The 17,298-nt window shown below is 44.0% G+C and overlaps 2 protein-coding genes across 2 annotated transcripts in view; one reads left to right on the top strand and one right to left on the bottom strand.

The window, feature by feature from the left end:
• The first annotated feature begins 597 nt into the window (after positions 1-597).
• Positions 598-1,737, top strand: LOC107193572 (N-alpha-acetyltransferase 20). Its single transcript, XM_015583045.1, has 7 exons — positions 598-622; positions 711-764; positions 882-906; positions 998-1,088; positions 1,176-1,305; positions 1,389-1,525; positions 1,611-1,737. Coding segments are annotated over exons 1-7 (525 nt in total). The 5' UTR covers positions 598-620; the 3' UTR covers positions 1,697-1,737.
• A 1,723-nt stretch (positions 1,738-3,460) lies between these two features.
• Positions 3,461-17,298, bottom strand: part of LOC107193616 (uncharacterized protein CG43867) — a 99,676-nt gene continuing 85,838 nt past the window's right edge. Inside the window, exons 4-21 of the mRNA XM_015583096.1 lie at positions 12,944-13,111; positions 12,526-12,711; positions 11,666-11,868; positions 10,615-10,846; positions 9,920-10,094; positions 9,593-9,829; positions 9,089-9,380; positions 8,719-8,992; positions 8,245-8,634; positions 7,972-8,145; positions 5,798-6,090; positions 5,319-5,652; positions 5,001-5,240; positions 4,784-4,924; positions 4,574-4,699; positions 4,294-4,503; positions 3,900-4,035; positions 3,461-3,825 (exon numbers count right to left, since the gene is read on the bottom strand). Coding sequence (XP_015438582.1) covers positions 3,761-3,825; positions 3,900-4,035; positions 4,294-4,503; positions 4,574-4,699; positions 4,784-4,924; positions 5,001-5,240; positions 5,319-5,652; positions 5,798-6,090; positions 7,972-8,145; positions 8,245-8,634; positions 8,719-8,992; positions 9,089-9,380; positions 9,593-9,829; positions 9,920-10,094; positions 10,615-10,846; positions 11,666-11,868; positions 12,526-12,711; positions 12,944-13,111 — 3,876 coding nt within the window. The 3' untranslated portion in view covers positions 3,461-3,760. The remainder of the gene's footprint in view (positions 3,826-3,899; positions 4,036-4,293; positions 4,504-4,573; positions 4,700-4,783; positions 4,925-5,000; positions 5,241-5,318; positions 5,653-5,797; positions 6,091-7,971; positions 8,146-8,244; positions 8,635-8,718; positions 8,993-9,088; positions 9,381-9,592; positions 9,830-9,919; positions 10,095-10,614; positions 10,847-11,665; positions 11,869-12,525; positions 12,712-12,943; positions 13,112-17,298) is intronic.

The following is a 17,298-nucleotide window of genomic DNA, read 5'->3' as shown; positions in this document are numbered from 1 at the left end:
TCCAAACCTGTTGTTGTTAGGGTTGCCACTCCATAAGGGGTCAACGTTAATAGTAGCCTAAATAATTGTACTAATTCTGGTGTTCTGCAGTATTGGGTTTACGCATTAAATCGTCAGGAATAATTTGAGACCGACGACGATCATTCTGGACGCTTAATTACACCGGAAAATAGTTGGCCGGAATCATTATAATTTGTATGTATATTCCAATAAACATACGTCAGGTAATATAAGCTTCATTTCATCGGATTGTCTTAAATATAACTGCATAAATATTGTACAATCCTATACTAATTATAGTTGTTTGGTTCAACAGATTACTACAGAAACTAACTACTGCCTACGTCTTTTAAACTTTGGCTGTAGTAGTATCACACACGAGTCTCTGACGTCTCCTCCGGGGGCTCTGTGACCCCCCGCTCTCGCCACGCCCCGGTCCATGGTACCTCCTTCGGGGGCTCTATGACCCCACACCCTAGGCACACAAGGATCACTGGCGCCACCTGTGGGGTTTTGTGACCCCTCGTTCTCACCACACGGGTCTCTGGCGCCTCCATCGGGGGTTCTATGACCCCATGTCCCGCAGAACACGGGGTCGCCAACGTATACGTTGTCAATTCATGTAATTTTTAGAATATTGATATTGGATAATAGTATTGTTTTGTTTGTTCTGTGTAATCCCTTTTTAAATTTTGTTTGAACTTTCAAAGGATGACGACACTCAGGCCTTTCACGTGTAACGATCTGTTTAAATTCAATAATGTGTAAGTTTCGAGGTATCTATGTAAACGAAGTATCAACGTTCTTAACCTAGGCGTAAGCGTGTTGTTTAAAACAGTAATGTACCAACTTTCTGAGTAATATATTCTTGTTTTTAACAGAAACTTGGATCCCCTTACAGAGACAGTATCCTTGTTATTTTACTTATAAATGTAAAGATATTTCGACGTTGTGTCAATTACGAACATGTATTTTCCTTAAATTCGTGTTTCTGTAGTATGGATTGTCTTTTTACACTCATTACCTGGCCCACTGGCCAGAATATTTTCAAGTGGCAGAATCACCAAGCGGAGAAATTATGGGTTACAGTAAGTTGTACTTCTTTTACTCCAAAATTCAGGAATGAGTACAAGACTCAGAACTTAGATGTCTGCTTTGTTCAAAAACTATCAAAGTTATGGGAAAGGCAGAAGGATACAGGGAGAATTGGCACGGTCACATAACTGCTCTCACAGTCTCTCCTAGTTATAGAAGATTAGGTCTGGCTGCAATGCTTATTAAATCTTTAGAAGAGGTCTCGGAAAAGTAAGTTAGATGAAATTAAATACTTGACATTACTTTAGGGGTTCAATGATTTCTTTCCATACATTTGATGCTTTATGTTTCAGGAAACAAGCATATTTTGTGGATCTTTTTGTCAGAGTTAGTAATAAAGTGGCAATCAAAATGTATCAAGAGTTGGGATACATTGTGTATAGGACTGTTCTAGAATATTACAATGGAAATCCGGATGAAGATGCTTTTGGTATCTAATTAGTCAATGTTTATGTGTATAGAGTATCTTCTCTATTTTTTATCATTGTAATTAATAGTTCATGTATATAATTCAGATATGAGGAAGGCACTTTCAAGGGATGTGAAGAAAAAATCAGTCATACCGTTGACTCATCCAGTGAAACCAGAAGAAATAGACTGAATGTATGTCTAAATATATATTTAAAAAATCGACGTGAAATAAATGACACAATTTTAAGTAAATATGAAATTATTATTTCAATTAAACTATTAATATCTAGAGTAAATAAATAATCTCTTAAAGTGCAGATCCGAGCAATTTATTTCTTCTTCTGTACAATAGTACAATGCTTTCTGCCGTACACCGCTCGTGCTTTTTATGCGTCATTTTATGCGAATAAATAATAAATAGAAATATAAGGTGGTAGGCTCAGTAGAATAACCGTGGACAGCCCAAGAGGATCGCAGGAAATTTCTACGGTGATTGTTAATTTCATCAGCTGCCCATTCTCTTCTCTCATTCTACCATACTTAGATACTTAAGCCTAACTGTGATATTTACAGAATCAGTGGCTTTACGGCATCATGATACAAAGGTGCTAAGCACCTGAATAATAGCATTTTTTTCCTTTTCAATCGTGTATTATAAAAATTAAAGACAAAATGTCGTTCTTGCATATCTTTGTACTGCTCCCAGTAATCTGAGGTTTCGATCGTTTCTTTTCCTTCTTTTATATAAATTCTTCAATGCGCTAAACGAAGCCGTGCATAAAATTTACTTTGTCTATTCTGCTCAGAGAGGCACAGTCATGTACTCAGCCTATCCCAGGAATTACAAAAATTATATAGAAGTCTTGTACATATTGCACGAAAGCCCTACATTCAACTTTGTTTTATTTATTTCTGGTTACTAAAGAGAAGGAAGACGTTTGCTAGTTACGTAGGACACGTCAAGCGCGTACAAAACTTCTATAGTCATTGACGGGATCACACCGTTTCGATTAGTACAAAATTGTGTTGCACATACATTTACGCAGGAACGATACTAACCGTCAAAGAAAATTACGTTCCCATTACATCTATTTGGTCGTGTCCTTATATAAAATGAACTTATTCGCGTACACGTTAAATAAATAGAAAATATGAGAGACTAGCTGTTATCAAAATAACATGACAATTCTGTTACTTCGGTTCGTCGTTTTCCATATAAAAAGGTTCACCCTTACGCGATTGAGCTTTAAACGAGACCTATGTTCAATACTGTCCGTACTTACTGTCCAACACCTATCGTTCCAACGATTCAGATTACAAAATCCTCGAAGACGTAAAATATAATGGATCCGTTACGAAAAAAAAAGACAACTATCGCGTATTGTACAGTTCATAATCGAAACGTAAAATCTATATATCGACAGTAAATACAGTTGCTGTGTCTAACATGTTTTGCGTTCAAAAGAAATGTCACTAAAAAAAAATTGCACACTGATTTCCAAGTAACAACGATCGCATGCGTTCTTGTTCGTACTGAAGTCAATTTGGCAAGAATCAAGAATCCCTCTCTCGCTCTCTTTCTTTCTCTTACACACACACGCACACGCACACGCACACACACTCACACTCACTCTTTCTTTCTTTCTCAACGTAGTCTTTCTTCAAAGACAAAGGTATCGGCTGCATCGCTCGCTAGACTTCTAAACATCCAATTAACTCCGATTAATTATATACACAGTACGTGATACACCACTTTGTTTTACGTAGTTTCATCTAACGCTAAACGTTTCGAATTTGGTATATAAATACGGTAGCAAAAAGTCTCAGCGCGACGCTTCAGCTTTCCCGAAACGAGATTATTCGATGTAACTTCAGACATACTAACGTTACTTTTAGGCAGTGTTTTACGGATCGTTATTTCGATTCATTTCAGTCATCCATGTTTACGGTCGCGCAACGTGGACGACCGAGTCCTCTTTGTGTGCATGTGTGTTTGTGTATTCGTCTCGCTTGCTGTCGAATATTTACACATTATACGCTCGTTCGCAAGCATCGTTTCTAATTTACATAAAACGCAACTAAAATTAACTTACAGTCCGGTGTTCGCGGTTGTTACCCTACGCGGATGTTTATAATACAAGAGTATAGTACCATCGTGTGTATAAAGTTAGAGCCTTGGCAAAATCAGACTTTCGTGAACCAACTGGCACGTTTCCCTGCTACTTTTACCGAAACGGATTTCGAACCAGTCTTACTAAGGTCTTTGGTGGTCCGGCGTTGACTTCAAAATATCCGGTTGCGTTGGAAGACAGCTTGAACCTGATCAGATTATTTGTTTCGTTAATAGAAAGAAGAAACTACAAAGCGTAAAAGAATATTGTAGTTGCACGAACCAGTGGTAGGTCTGAGAGTGGACTTAATTGATCTGTGAGACCCGTTTCGAGTTAACGTGTTCATTTGTGGTGTACCGGGTAAAGCGTGTCCCAAGGCATTCATATAGTCGGCGATCAACAAGGTTATTTCCAATATCTGCAGTAATATAAATATATTAATGTCCGAGATATACAGTCAGCCAATGTTTACTTTAGGTCAAAGATGTCCAACTGGCGCTTACGAGCGAGTATTCTCGTTCGAAGGTATTTATTCCCACTATGGGGCTTTTAGACTTACACGCTCGAGCCGTGGCGTGAGGACGCGGGACAGACTGAGCCCCATAGTGTGGGGGTACCCCCAGAGGGGAATACTCGATCGTGAGCGCCAGTTGGGCATCTCTGCCTTACGTTATACCTTAGGTTTCGATAGAGCAAATAAAAGCTTCTGTTCAGCAGCGCCTTCGTCGGGACAAGCGACGAGCATGAAGTCATCCAAACACCCTCCGAACGTGACTATATTAGCGTAGTTGTAACGACACACAACTGCCATCGTTTGCAGTTCCAATAACGTCACGCTGTCCTCGGAAACGGCTATCCACACGGTCATTGGTTCGGCTTGTTTCAACTGCGAAGCAGAATAGTTTTAATCGATATTTCTCTCTCCGGGTCACTTAAAAATAATTCTCTCTCTGTACCTTCGCTTGATACAGTGTAGCTCCAAAGAAAGGCCACTTTCTGGTGCAAGTCAGATATATACGAACACAGTCTAATACGCTGCGACCTTTTAAAGCGATCCACTTGTCTTGCAGCCTGTCTTGTAGCTCCCTACACCGGGGTAAATTAGCTCTTGAAAGGACCGTGTAAGGATATACTCATAACGATTTCTTAATTTTCCTTATATGTACTTGCCTCAACTGATCGGCAGCGATGTTCGTCCGATACCGTATGGGATAAAATTTGTCCAGAGCCTGGAGAACCAGGTGATGCGGATTGCTTCCCGGGCCACTCCCCCGTGCCTTGTCATTGTTATATTCTCCAAAATCAATCTGTAACGTTTTCATGTATCATCGATTTCGTTTACCGGTATCGTAGAGTATTATAGACTTTAACGTTTCAAAATACCTGAGCCATTAAGGAAGCTAGCTCGAACGCAAGCTCACGATTCACTGGAAACTTCCCATGCACAACCTGTTGATTTACTTGATAACACAACAAAAGCCTCTCCCTATCAGTCTCCATTTTAGCAGCCTGACGCCAGTAGCATCTAGACTTGTACGTCAACTGTATGACCCTGGTGTTCTCGAATTTTCCTGAACGTTTCTCCCTCAACGCGGTCTCCCATTTTGAAATAATATCGCAGAGCTGGAACAAGAACAACAATCAATGGATCAGTCTGTACAAACGTGGCCCGCGGTCGGTGGACACTTTTTCGTTGGATACCTTCGCTTGTAGGTCAATAAAGTGTTCTAGCTCCTTCTCGATTGGGTCGTCGCTGAACAACGTGAAACCGGACTGATGCGCGTCCCGACAGCCGATCTCTTGGTTCAAAGTGTTCAGAAATTCCTCTATTGTTGTGCTGCCATCGAAGCTGACGACTTGATACGTGCCGTTCAAAAAATGTACCGGTATCGCGTGCGGCAGGGAGTGATGGTAAGGGTTCTTCATCAATATAGACAGAACTTCCATTCTCGAGGGTTTCACCTCTCTGCCACCGTTTTGCAGAGTCCTTTCCAGAGCTCTTTCACAGTAGGCTGCGTACTTGCCGCACTCGGACCTAGCATGTGCACCGTTTATCCACTTTATAGCGAGTACTTTAAATTGATTTCTAGGAGACCGAAGAATAGCATATTGAGCGTTACACCGTATATATGTATATAATTTGGATTAATTTTTACGGAGACGGTGCAAAGGAGACTCACTTGGTGTCCGCGTTTCTCTGCAAGTGTAACTTCAGGTACCAGAGTAGCCGATTATTCCTGGGCAAGAAGAGCGATACAGCGAGGGCGAGTAGCTGCCATCCCTGGATAAGAACGTACTGGGCGGGGTTAGTTTTGCAGTCCAGAATCGTAGACGTAGAGTGGCCCTGCGTGAGCGGAGGACTGTGAGAAGTGGAGGCCGTCGACTGTGCGTCCGCATTTTCACCGCTGCCATTTGCCGCGGGACTTTGCGTATCGCAGGTGAACAGCGATTGCGTGGCGCAGAGGAGGAGCTGCTGCAATGGTATGCTGGCATACTACTATATCCCTGGATTGAACCAGACCTAATCTACTACGGTTCTTTAAGTAAATCGCGCGCCATTACCCCCACCCACGCCGTCGTACGCGAAATTATTTTCTTCAAATTTATTCGCTTCTTTCTTAATTTACTTTAAGGAGATCATACGGACCTCTAGAGAGTCGTTGAGTCCAATACAAGTTTAGAGAAGTAATTTTTCTTTTACCTTTTCTCTTTCTTGCTCGAGAGCGAACAACAACTTTTATATCCTCGACTATGGAAACGCTTGTGAATTTGTTACGTAATAAACGTCTGTTAGTATATAAAGCAATCGAAATCGGCCCATTAAACGCATCCACTCTCTATGTGTGTTAATCACATAAAAAAAAACGCATGGATCGTAAACAATTCGAATGAATTAAGAACAATGTGGATGAGACAAGCGCTGTTTGCTATTTTTTTCTTTCTTTCTTTTGTGTTTTTTTTTTTAATACTTTCTTTAAGGCCACGTGTAAGTCTAAAATACAGCTCGAAAGCGTTTCTCGTTCGAAGGCAGCTAGAACGAAAACGAACACGCGTTTCTCTTTTTCTTTTTGGCTCGCTTTTCGAAGCTGCGTGTATTTTTCCTGGAGTCCAACGACAACACAGCCGTTATTTGGTTTTTCGCCTTTGCGGAGGAATCGTAATAAACAGCATTCTACGACGGACATTCGAATCTGTAAGGATTCTGGCTTTTTATTTTCCTTGTGCGGACCGTCAATGAGAGAAACCGGCGTATGATCAAAAAGTACTAAGTTGTCTAAGCAGCATTCAAACAGAGAATATTATAATGAGCTATTCAGCAAAAAAACGGTACGGAAACAGAAAGAAAAAACCAATCTATATAAAAAGATGTTTTTCTGTGTGTGGTTTTTTATGTACACCAACATACCATTCTGCAAGTGTGTGTGCCGCAGAACGTATTTTGACAAACGTTGAATCCGCGAAACGCTATTTTTCGTTTGGTTCGTCTGTTCATTCGATCGGAAAAATTCTCAGTGTCGGAAAGACAGGCGTGAATCGATGGCATCGATGAATGTACACACAAAACTGGTATGTTTCTTTCGAGATTGTGAAAGAAGAATGATTTGTCGAAATATGTTCGGCTCACATGATCGGGTGGTCATCGGGGTAAGGTGATCGGGTATATATGTATATAAATATTAAGTATACGCAATGAAAACAGAAAAAAAAAAGAAAAACTGAAACGCAAAAGAAATTGAACACGATGACGTTTTAAAAAAATAGAGAACCAACGAAAAAAATGTATAAAACGCATGCGATCCAGAGTAGCCTAGGAAGAGCACACATAAAGCCAGCAAATGAAAATGAAATGTGAATGAATGTTAAAACTAAAAAATTTTTTTCTCGTTGTTAAAGAACTTCGTCAAGTATTATAGGGTTCGTAACGGACGAACGTAACGACAGCCGTTCTATTAATAACAGTTAGTCTCATCGAAACAGAAAAATAAAGAGTAGGACAACCAAATAGTTCACCGGTCTACATCGACGTGTGATTATTTTATAATACTTGACTAAGCGTAAACCCAATGTACCATTTCTTCGTCACGAAAGCAACGAACGCGATCATTCGATTGTATTCAAAAACAAGTTTATTCCACATGTGTACCTGAAAATTTCGAACAGTGCACCTGTTCAGGTGAAAGATACGTGTACATGTTCGAAGTTAACAGGCGATATATATTTTTATACTTTAAAGAGTGCGTATCGATCGTCGGCTGTGAAAAATGGTACCAGGGTTCAGAGTGTTTGTTAAACAATAAGCAGGACTTACAACGCGCGCAGTACCCAGCGACACAAGTCTGGCGGCCTTTTTTACCTGTACGCCCAAACGATGTTGCGTGTGACGACTTGTCTGCTTTACCAGTGCACAGATGAATTCAGATTGCAATTCAGGTTGATCTAAGCATTGTTGCAACGCGTTTTGCGCTAGTACCACGTGGTAGTCTATGCCTGCTTGCTCCACTGCTACCGACATGAACAGCTGACAAGCCTGAGTATCATGGACAACACACAATGTGCCTTATTAATCTTCTTCGTGGTACGAAATCATTAATCGGCAATCCGACTGATACAATGTACACGAGCAAACCTTGAAGAGCTTGATAGCCTCGGACTGCAAGACTTCTGACGTCAAGCTGGTCAGTGGACTAGTGATGTTCTCTTTTGTGTGGAGCAACAAAGGGTGTCTCCAAAGGACGCAATTAGGGTCTCCGTCGGTTTCCATCAGTCTTTGGACTAGCTGCTCGTACTGAGTTCCCGCGCTAGGCCCGCCTCCGGAAACCACCGTCAAATGGTACAGCCAGTTGTCTTTGTCCTGTTTGTAAGGCATCAACAAGTATGTAGGACCCTGATGAGTCGGAAATATGCCGATTGTTCTTTCGTGGGGGCACTCGGTGTCCCTTTCCTCGCTGTCGCTGTCGGACACGTGTTCGACCTCTTCCACTCTCGCGTCTCTCATATTTATTTGTCCAATAGGATTCTAAGGAAAAATTAGACAATTTAAAAACTTCTATTTTGCGTGTATATTAGATCCGGAGGCTAACAAGTGTAACAGCAGACTCACCGTATCGTTAGGGCACTTAAAGTAAAGGAACATTTTTCCAATCAGGACGCACCAGCACTTCTTGGCGTGCCCGTTCTTCACCTTCGTCAACCAGCCCTGTATCGTGGGCTTGTTGTCCTCTTTGCTGAGTAAAAGCTTCGTGGCGTTCCGCCTCTGTACATTCTGCAGAACCCTTATCCAGTCTTCCATTGTCGCGATGCAGTCTGCCGTTAGATAGTAAGTCTTTTTCCCCGTGGCTATCTCAAACGTGGCAGCGCCCTCTGCTCTGTTTATTCTGTCGAGGCAAATCAGAGTCCCGTCATCAATCTGTATGTACACTTCCGGTACCGTTAAACGGGGATAAAGTGTCTAGCCACACGGCTATGATTACCTGCACACTTCGTCCAACACGATTTGACCTTGAGGTTTCCTGTTCACGTCGTTCTGGCTCTTCCAGTAAGTTAGCACACCGTTTTTCAACACGAACCATCTCTTTCGCCAGGTTTTCAGCTTTCCGCCGAGTTTCGCCAAGTGGCCAGTCTTCTCCAATGACTCCTGTCGCTTCGGGCTCTCGCCGGAAACCCGCATCAGCAGGCTGGGCATGCTAGACTCGAGAGAGGTCGAGCTGAGGGCGTCCGGTGGTATCGCGTAGTCCTCCGACAAACCGGATTCCAGAGAGGTATCTGCAAGGACAGGCAATCGTCAAGACGTCGGAAGCTCTCGACGTCACCGGTTTCGACAACATCGTTTAGCCAGCTAAGTACAGTAAATCATCGTGAGTGTTCGGAGGCTCTGTTCGGTAGCCCAGTGGTGGAGACGACGGATCTGCATACTCAAGTGCCGCCGAGAAGCATTCGAACACTCATCGATGATTTACTGTATTCGAAATGCTCACCGCGTTTCACGCTTTTACTAGGCGAACCGCTAGAGCTTCTCTTCGCGGGACTAAGGCTGCTTGTGGTTTTCACGCTCTTCGATGGACTGCTACCGCTGCCGAGCGACGAGTCCGTGTTGTCCGACGAACTATTGGTGATCCTGGTGTTCGTCTCGGTTTGATTCGGATGATCCTCGCCGTCCGAACTGTCGTCGGAACTGTCGCCGAAAGGCATAGACCTGATCTGACTGGCTCGTCCTGCAACGTAAATGCAATCGTTAAACGTTCTAGCTCGAAGACGATAAACGGTTGGTTTCTCGACGGCCAGGCCTTAAAACAGATACTTACCCTTGACCGTTGCGTAGACCGGAACCGAAATATCGCAGTAGCCTTGGGAATTGTGCGCAGTTAAGTTGTGTCCTGTTGCCTGGGAATGTTTCGACGAGCTGGTCGTGTTGGTCATCGTGGAAGGCGCGGATTCCTCGTTGGTCGGTGGACCGATGCCAAGCCCGCCATCGGCAACCTACGGAATCGGCGGGGCGTACGGAACGCCGGGTTTCTTTCTTTACAAATTGCAACAATTTTGTGAGCGTGTACGGCTCGTTTCCTAACTTATTCGTTTTGGAGGGACCGCGAATTTGTTACGAATCCGTTTTCTATTTACCAGCGATCCTCAACAGGTACCTCTTTACGGACTATTATTATTATACTGCGTGGCGTAACCTATAAAGCCACCCTAAAATTTTGCAATTCTTATAGTATTGTGGTCAAAGTAAGAACGAACCTGAAATTTTTTTAAAAAATTTTTCCCAAAAAAAAAAAAAAAAAACAAGGACAGATTTTATTCTCTAAAAAAGAGTGGTTCGTTTTTATTTTAACCGCTATACATAAAGATCTGAAAATTTAAGGGTAGTTTTATAGCTATATCTTACAGCGTACGGTCTGATAGCCTCTAACGGAGACCAGTAGAGGTAAGAGTCTTGGAGGATCAGACTTTTGGTTCTTACGCGATATTCCAGGGACACTGATCGGTTGGTGCGCACCTGATATATCTTCGCCTCCCAACTAGGAAACCGATGAAGAGGCGGCGTAGGCGGTCGAGGTCCCTGCGTGTTCTGCGCCCAATTCATCCCTTCCCTGCTGGGCGTGTAGATCTCCGCGTAGTCGTGGACAGCCTCGGAACTGTCGCTGTCACGGCTGGTCTCCCCGACACCGGGTATGTTCGGCAACATCACCAGATTCTCGACCGCGGCGGCGAGCTCCTCGGACAGCAGGCTACGGCAGAGGAACGAACGGGCAAGCATAAAGAGCACGGAACTAATTCGACCAGCAGGCGGCGCATGTGTTACCGAGAACGGTGTGCGAGAGCTTCGAATTACAGTAAATCGTCGATAAATGTTCGAAGGCTACTTCGGCACTGATAAGGAGAGGTTCTCAGGCGTTAAGGCTGACTTTTTAACGAGATTTAGCACAGCGATAGTGCTTGGAATTCTGGAGCTAATGGATATTTGTTTCAGTCGTGTACATGGCCATTAATTCATGAAATATTTAATGTTCAGTGCAGAGAAGCCTTCGGGACACTCATCGATGATTTACTGCAACGGTCAGGCTAGGCGAGAAAGTCATTCGAGACATAGAAAAGAGGGAACTTCTATGGTCGGATCGACGTCAACCGTCCAAGGCCGCTGCACCCTAGTTCTACTTTCATGACACACGTTGGATCGATAGAAGGGAAAAAACTGGTGCGACGATGAACGAGAGAGCAATAATTGACCTCGATCCGACCACATAGGTTATCGCATGAAATTATGTAAGAGGCAATCGAGACGGGTGTACGAAACACCGGGGGTTGACAGATCCCCGCAGGAAGTCTCAGGACGTTACAGGGTACCACGGTATCGAGAGTCGGGCGCCGCTGTCACGTCGTGAGACCTCCCAAGGAGAATCGAAACGTATTTTTACACGATACGGTTCACGTACGCAGGCTCTGCTTAAGGCGGCGGTTGAAGCGCGGAAGCAAAGCAAGAAAAGACGCACGACGAGAAGGAGGAAAAGGTGGAAAAGAATAGTTTTCACGGAGACAAGGTTTTCTACCTCGAGTCCATGTTGGTGGTCACGATCCCCCTCTGTATGGTCCCGCAAGCGGACAGGTGTCTTCGATGTTTGGTGCCGGCTTGCGGTTCCGCGACGGCGCTTTGCACGCTTTCGGGCACCGTCTGCGGCGTTCCCTCGAGGCTCTCCGATCGTCTGCGTAACGTGGGATCCACCTCCAGGGACAGCGATGCTCTCGTGGGTGCCTGGAATTCCATTGTTAAACATTTCAGCCGGCTGTTCTCTTAATCATGAATCGCAATCTATCGGCAATACAGATACACTCACGTATATCTGTGGTTTTTAGGAAAACCGGTCGCGTGTCAGATATGCTTTTACATTCGAGGTATTGTCTCGTTTAAAGTTCTACAACTAATTCTTCTTATTAGCCGTATTTTCCTTGTTTTATTTTCACGATATAAATCTATTAATAATATTCTCTGTGTATTACACTGTTTTGTTGTAACATACAAGTTATATAAATGTGTATATACAATTCGTATATGTATAATAAAATGCTATTTCTGATAAACGTGAAAATATGAAATATAATTACTTTATTTAATTTTATAGAAAATAAGTTACAGTATAAGCAGATTAATGGAATTGAAAAATAAAAAACGACCACAAAAGAAAAATACGGAGTAATCGTCGTATTCATAAAATTTGGATAGACTTACGATATTTTTGCCTAAATAATTTTAATCTACCGAACTTGACACTTTACAATCTTTTACACGAACACGGAAGAATGTAGTAATTTTACAACGTTCCCTGCGACAGTATTTCAAGAATCAACGAAGCGCAGAAAGACACGTCAGCTGTGCTCGGAAGGGGGGGGGGGCTAATGTGGGAAAACTCACAGGTGGTTTTAGCCCGATGTTCGTTATATGATTCCTGAGGAGTTCCAATTGCTGGTTGCACTTGTTGTTCTGTTCCCGCAGATGTTGGTTCTGCTGTTCCAGCTCCCTCAGCTTATTGGTGACCCATTCCTTTATCCTGGCGGCTTTCGCCTCGACCTGCCGCGCGTCTTGAAGCCGTAGCTGCCTCTGCAAGCAATTGCTAATCAGCCGCTATGCCGTGTTCTCTGTTATCTCTCCAATACCGTTGAAGTGTTGTTGAAGTTCAAACTTTCCGCGACGCGCGTCAGATATCGCCGAATGGTGATTCACAGGTGTTTAAAGAACCTAATAACGTTATTCGGATCGCCTGGACCAATGACAAAGGAGATTTGGATAGGACTTTGTATCGTGAAACGTAAAACACATTTTTGTCCCTCACCTGTTCCTCGACTTGTGTCTCTAGCTTCGATATACAGGCGCAATGGACATCCTCGATCTTATCATTCTGCGTACCGGAAGTAGACGGCAGCGAATGCGGTGGAGAACCAACGCCGGATGTGCTCAAGCAGTATTCACCCTTCACTAGCCGCTCCTCCATCATCCGTACCTGCAGAAAGAAAAAAACACATCAGTGGGTGATCCTCGACCGAGAGATATGTGTTCACGTCACGAACAAGCAACGTCGAAAATAACTCCACGATGGTACATATACATATAGTAGTATGAGCTCTGGCTTCGGATCTCCTAAAGTTAGGAACGTTCCGATTCCGATTCGATTCTTCGGAAGGTCGATTCTCGTGGGTAACACGTCACTGCCATGTATAACACATACACGAACGGGCAAAACTATGGGACCAGGTCTGATAATTAAAGAAAGGGGAAAATATTATTCTACAACGAGTTAACAAAACTATAGAACCACCCTGAAAAATTTCAATCCTTACGTATTACGGTTAAAACAAAAACGAATAACTTTTTTCTCTAGAGTCTAGAGAATAGATGTATATGCCTCTCCTGGAGAAACATTATTTTTCAACACGATTTCAGACATGGCGCATTTGGTTCGTTTTTCTTTTAACCACAATACGTAAGAATTGAAAATTTGTAGAGTGGTTTTATAATTATTATCCCACGCAGTGTCTATACATGTACCGATTCCGTGACTTTTATTTCATCGTAACAGAATAATGAGTTACCGTTGCATCAATCATGAATTTGGATCCCGTACTTTTGGTCGTTAGTGTATAAGTTATACATGCCAGTAACGCGTTACCTAAGAGAATCAACCTATCGAAGAATCGAATCAGAATCGAACATTTTCAGCGATTTTCTATGGATCATCTGAACGCCACAAGCTACTTTTGGTCTCCAGGACGTAATATACGTATATAGAATTCAAGAAGTAGGTATGTGCGGCGTGGGACCGTTTGTGGGTAAACAGACGATGACGAAAAAGCGTAATGGGGCCCGAAACACCGCGTGTCCGTTGGTGTTGCGTTCACATTGCGTGCGTGGACCTCGTGTGTGCACCCCTTTTTCCCTGACACACGATGACGAGGCGAGGGCCTTGTGTAGGGTGCCTCGTTTCGTAGCAGCTGTCAAAAATCGATATCTCGTTCACGCGACACACACGGGGTACACATACACACACGTATTACAACTAGATATGTATGTATACGTAAGCGCTGCTGTGTACGCCTCTCGAGCTTAGTCCTACCACCAAAAGGGGAGAGAAAGCAGTATCGAGAAAATCAATACACGCCAACGGGGAAATCTTCTGGCCGAGTGTTTTTCTCCCGGCCCCTCGGATTCCCTGCATGTGCTTGCTGCTCTTTATATCGATCACTTTCGTACCTCCGAGGTACCTAAGTGTCTCGAACGGTGATCGTTCACAATTTTCTCTCGATTCAGGACGTTTCAAATCACACACATACCGTCGATCCTCTCACCCAATAACGTCACAACGAATTCAGGCGGAGCACGTGCAACAACCCCTACGGGGGCGGCCATCGCCACCCCCTCTGACTCTGAGAGCACGAGGAGCACCATTGGTTTCTACACCTGACGAGAAACCGTGTGTGTACATGTCACGTCGATCTCCAATTTTTACGAGGATCTAGGTTCCTCCCGAGGCTTACCGTGGCTACGAGTGGCCATGATAGCCCGATCCGTCCTTTTTCCGTAGTATCTCGTTAAACCGTTCTCGTGCCGCGTGGCTCCTCTTCCTGGAGAACTTTCCTCCCACGAATCACTCAAGGACACTCCCAAAAGGTCTCGACGATTAGCAAATGGATATCTCGAGATTTCACCCTTGTTCGCAGACGGTGGCCACGTGGATAAGGAAGCTAGTTGCGTACGACGTCGAAGATCGAATCCAACTGAACGGGAACCGATGCACGTAAGCTCGTCGGCGTCGGCGGCCTTTCCTAGGGGCGATGAGTCACCACACGCGTTGGCTCGCGGCCAATGGTAGAATTCGTAGAGGTCCTGCGGGTTCGTGTACACACACAACACGACGCGACACAACACCAACGACGGGGAGCCGATCGGGGCCCGACAGCCGGTGAACCGTGCGTCGTCGCGATGTACGAGCCCACCCCTTTTCTCTGTTAATCCGTTTAAGAACCTTGCACGTCGAGGGGGTGGTGGGAAAACCGATGAAAACGCGAGGAAGATCACGCCGGCTGGAGGAAAGAATACACCTTCTAGTCAGTTTGGAGTCATCGATCTGCTCCACGTTTGTTCCTTTAAGCCTGCGCTCAACACCGACACGTTACTCGGAAGAAGAAGAAGACGAAGAAGAGACTGACGAGAATTCTAGGTGGGGATGATGTTTCCGAGGGATGAACGTAGCGTCTTGATGATGCTGTTTTTCACTCAAGGACGATGACCCCCAGATAGTTCAATCGAACTCAGTTCAGAAATTTTTGAACCGCGTCTTGAGATTCATCGATTCGGTTTGCGTATACGTATAACGGCGGTGCAGGCTTGAAGGTTGATTCTCTTGGGTGACGCGTCACTAACGGCAAAAAATATGGAACCAGAGTTCACGATTGGGTGGAACGGGGGTTGCGCGAAGAGCATAGCCGGTTCCTTTATCTTTTTCGACGCACGTGCGCGTGCACGCGACAAAGAAACCGGTCCCTCGTATTCGACGGTCGAATCTGCCGCTGGCTTCCCGCCAAAACCGGCCCACACGTTAATATGCAGACACGGTACATACAGAAACATCCATTCAACAGCGTTCTTTAGGGGGTTGGGAGGGGAATGAGAGGCGACCACGAAGAGAAAAAGAGAGAGAAAAAAAAACAACGAACAACCACGAGGCTGCGGTCGAGCTAAATGGATCAACGACCGACGACGTACCGCGTGAGAAGCGGATCAACAAATTGCGCCGTGGTTCGTCGTGGACGTTTACGATCGGAGAAGTACGAAATTAGATTGCAATGAGTCGTTCATAAGGATTCATACGCGTGAAGCTCGTTTTTCTTTCGCTGAAATCCACCTTCGTTCGCGCGGCACGTCACGAACTATCGATCATAAGGAGAACGGAACTATCTTCTTCGGTGGAAATTCAACGAGTTTTCTATCCGCAGAGTCGGTTCCGAAATTATTCGATTTTTTGCTCCGAATTCCTCTACATCGAAGGCGAAGAAAGTGTATATACTGTCATGTATGTTTTTATATCTGTGAGTACATAATAGTTTCTTCTAGTCTTGTGTAGATGGTAAACTCTAATTTCTTTTAATTATTTAGGAATCATTATATGTACATAACTGTGATAAAAGTAAAAAAAGCATTACACGATTTCAAAATGTTAAAATGTTCTTGCGAATCATGTATATGTTACGTAAGTGTAGAGAAAAATATAAGAAACTATTTCTTTGGTAATTTTTAAATAATCTGGGAATTAAAAGGCTAACTAAACGAATATAGTTTCGATTATTACGACATGTAAGAAACGGAATAAAGCGTGTCTGGCTACGTACGGACTTTTCCACTGTGGCACTTAACGTGCCAGACTAAGCACGTCTGACCCATACGTTGGACACTGATAGGAAATCCCGTTGTAAGTCGTAAGAGGGTCGTCGGCTTGTGAAAACCGTCGGAAAAGTGATCGATTTTTAAAAAGACGGTTTCCGAGAGGTCGCGGAGGCGACCGCGAAAGAGCAACACGGGAGCGGTTCCCGCTTTGAAATATTTAAAGGAACTCCACGGGGTCGCGGCGGGGCAGCGAAGAAGGAACACGTCTGCGCTGTACCTTTATTTTGTTTGTTGCGCGGGTGCTCACGGGAAACCGAGATTACTCATGGAATTGGCCACACGCCAATTCTATAACGCGATACGTCCCGTCAAAGCGAATCGTTAAGTCGCTCCGGTAAAACTCGTCCTCCTTGTTTTTCCTCGTGACGACGAAGACCGTCGGCTCGTCGGTCAAATCGGCTCGTAATTTTCAATTCGTGCAGAATGGAGTAATTTTCAGTTTCTGCAGAATGATTCGATAAATTAGAAGAAAAGGGTAACTAGAGAGACCCAATGGAGTGCTAACAGTTGTAATATTGCCTATCTTTTTTCGAGTAAAAGACAACGACAGGAGCATCTCACTTGAGGAGGTCCGAGAGTTCACGAAGCCTCGGGACATGATCCCAAAGCAAAAGATCTCATGGAGTTCATATTAGGAAGAAATTGATCGTTTATGCGTCTAGAACGAGATATGAAATTGGAAGGAATCGGGGTACCGAATTCGGTTTACCTTTCATCGATGTCACCTGCGGGGATCCATAATTCTTAGGT

The sequence above is a fragment of the Dufourea novaeangliae genome, unplaced genomic scaffold (genome assembly GCF_001272555.1).
Source record: "Dufourea novaeangliae isolate 0120121106 unplaced genomic scaffold, ASM127255v1 scaffold6, whole genome shotgun sequence".
Classification (NCBI taxonomy): Eukaryota; Metazoa; Arthropoda; class Insecta; order Hymenoptera; family Halictidae; genus Dufourea; species Dufourea novaeangliae.
This window is presented reverse-complemented; position numbering and strand designations above follow the sequence as displayed.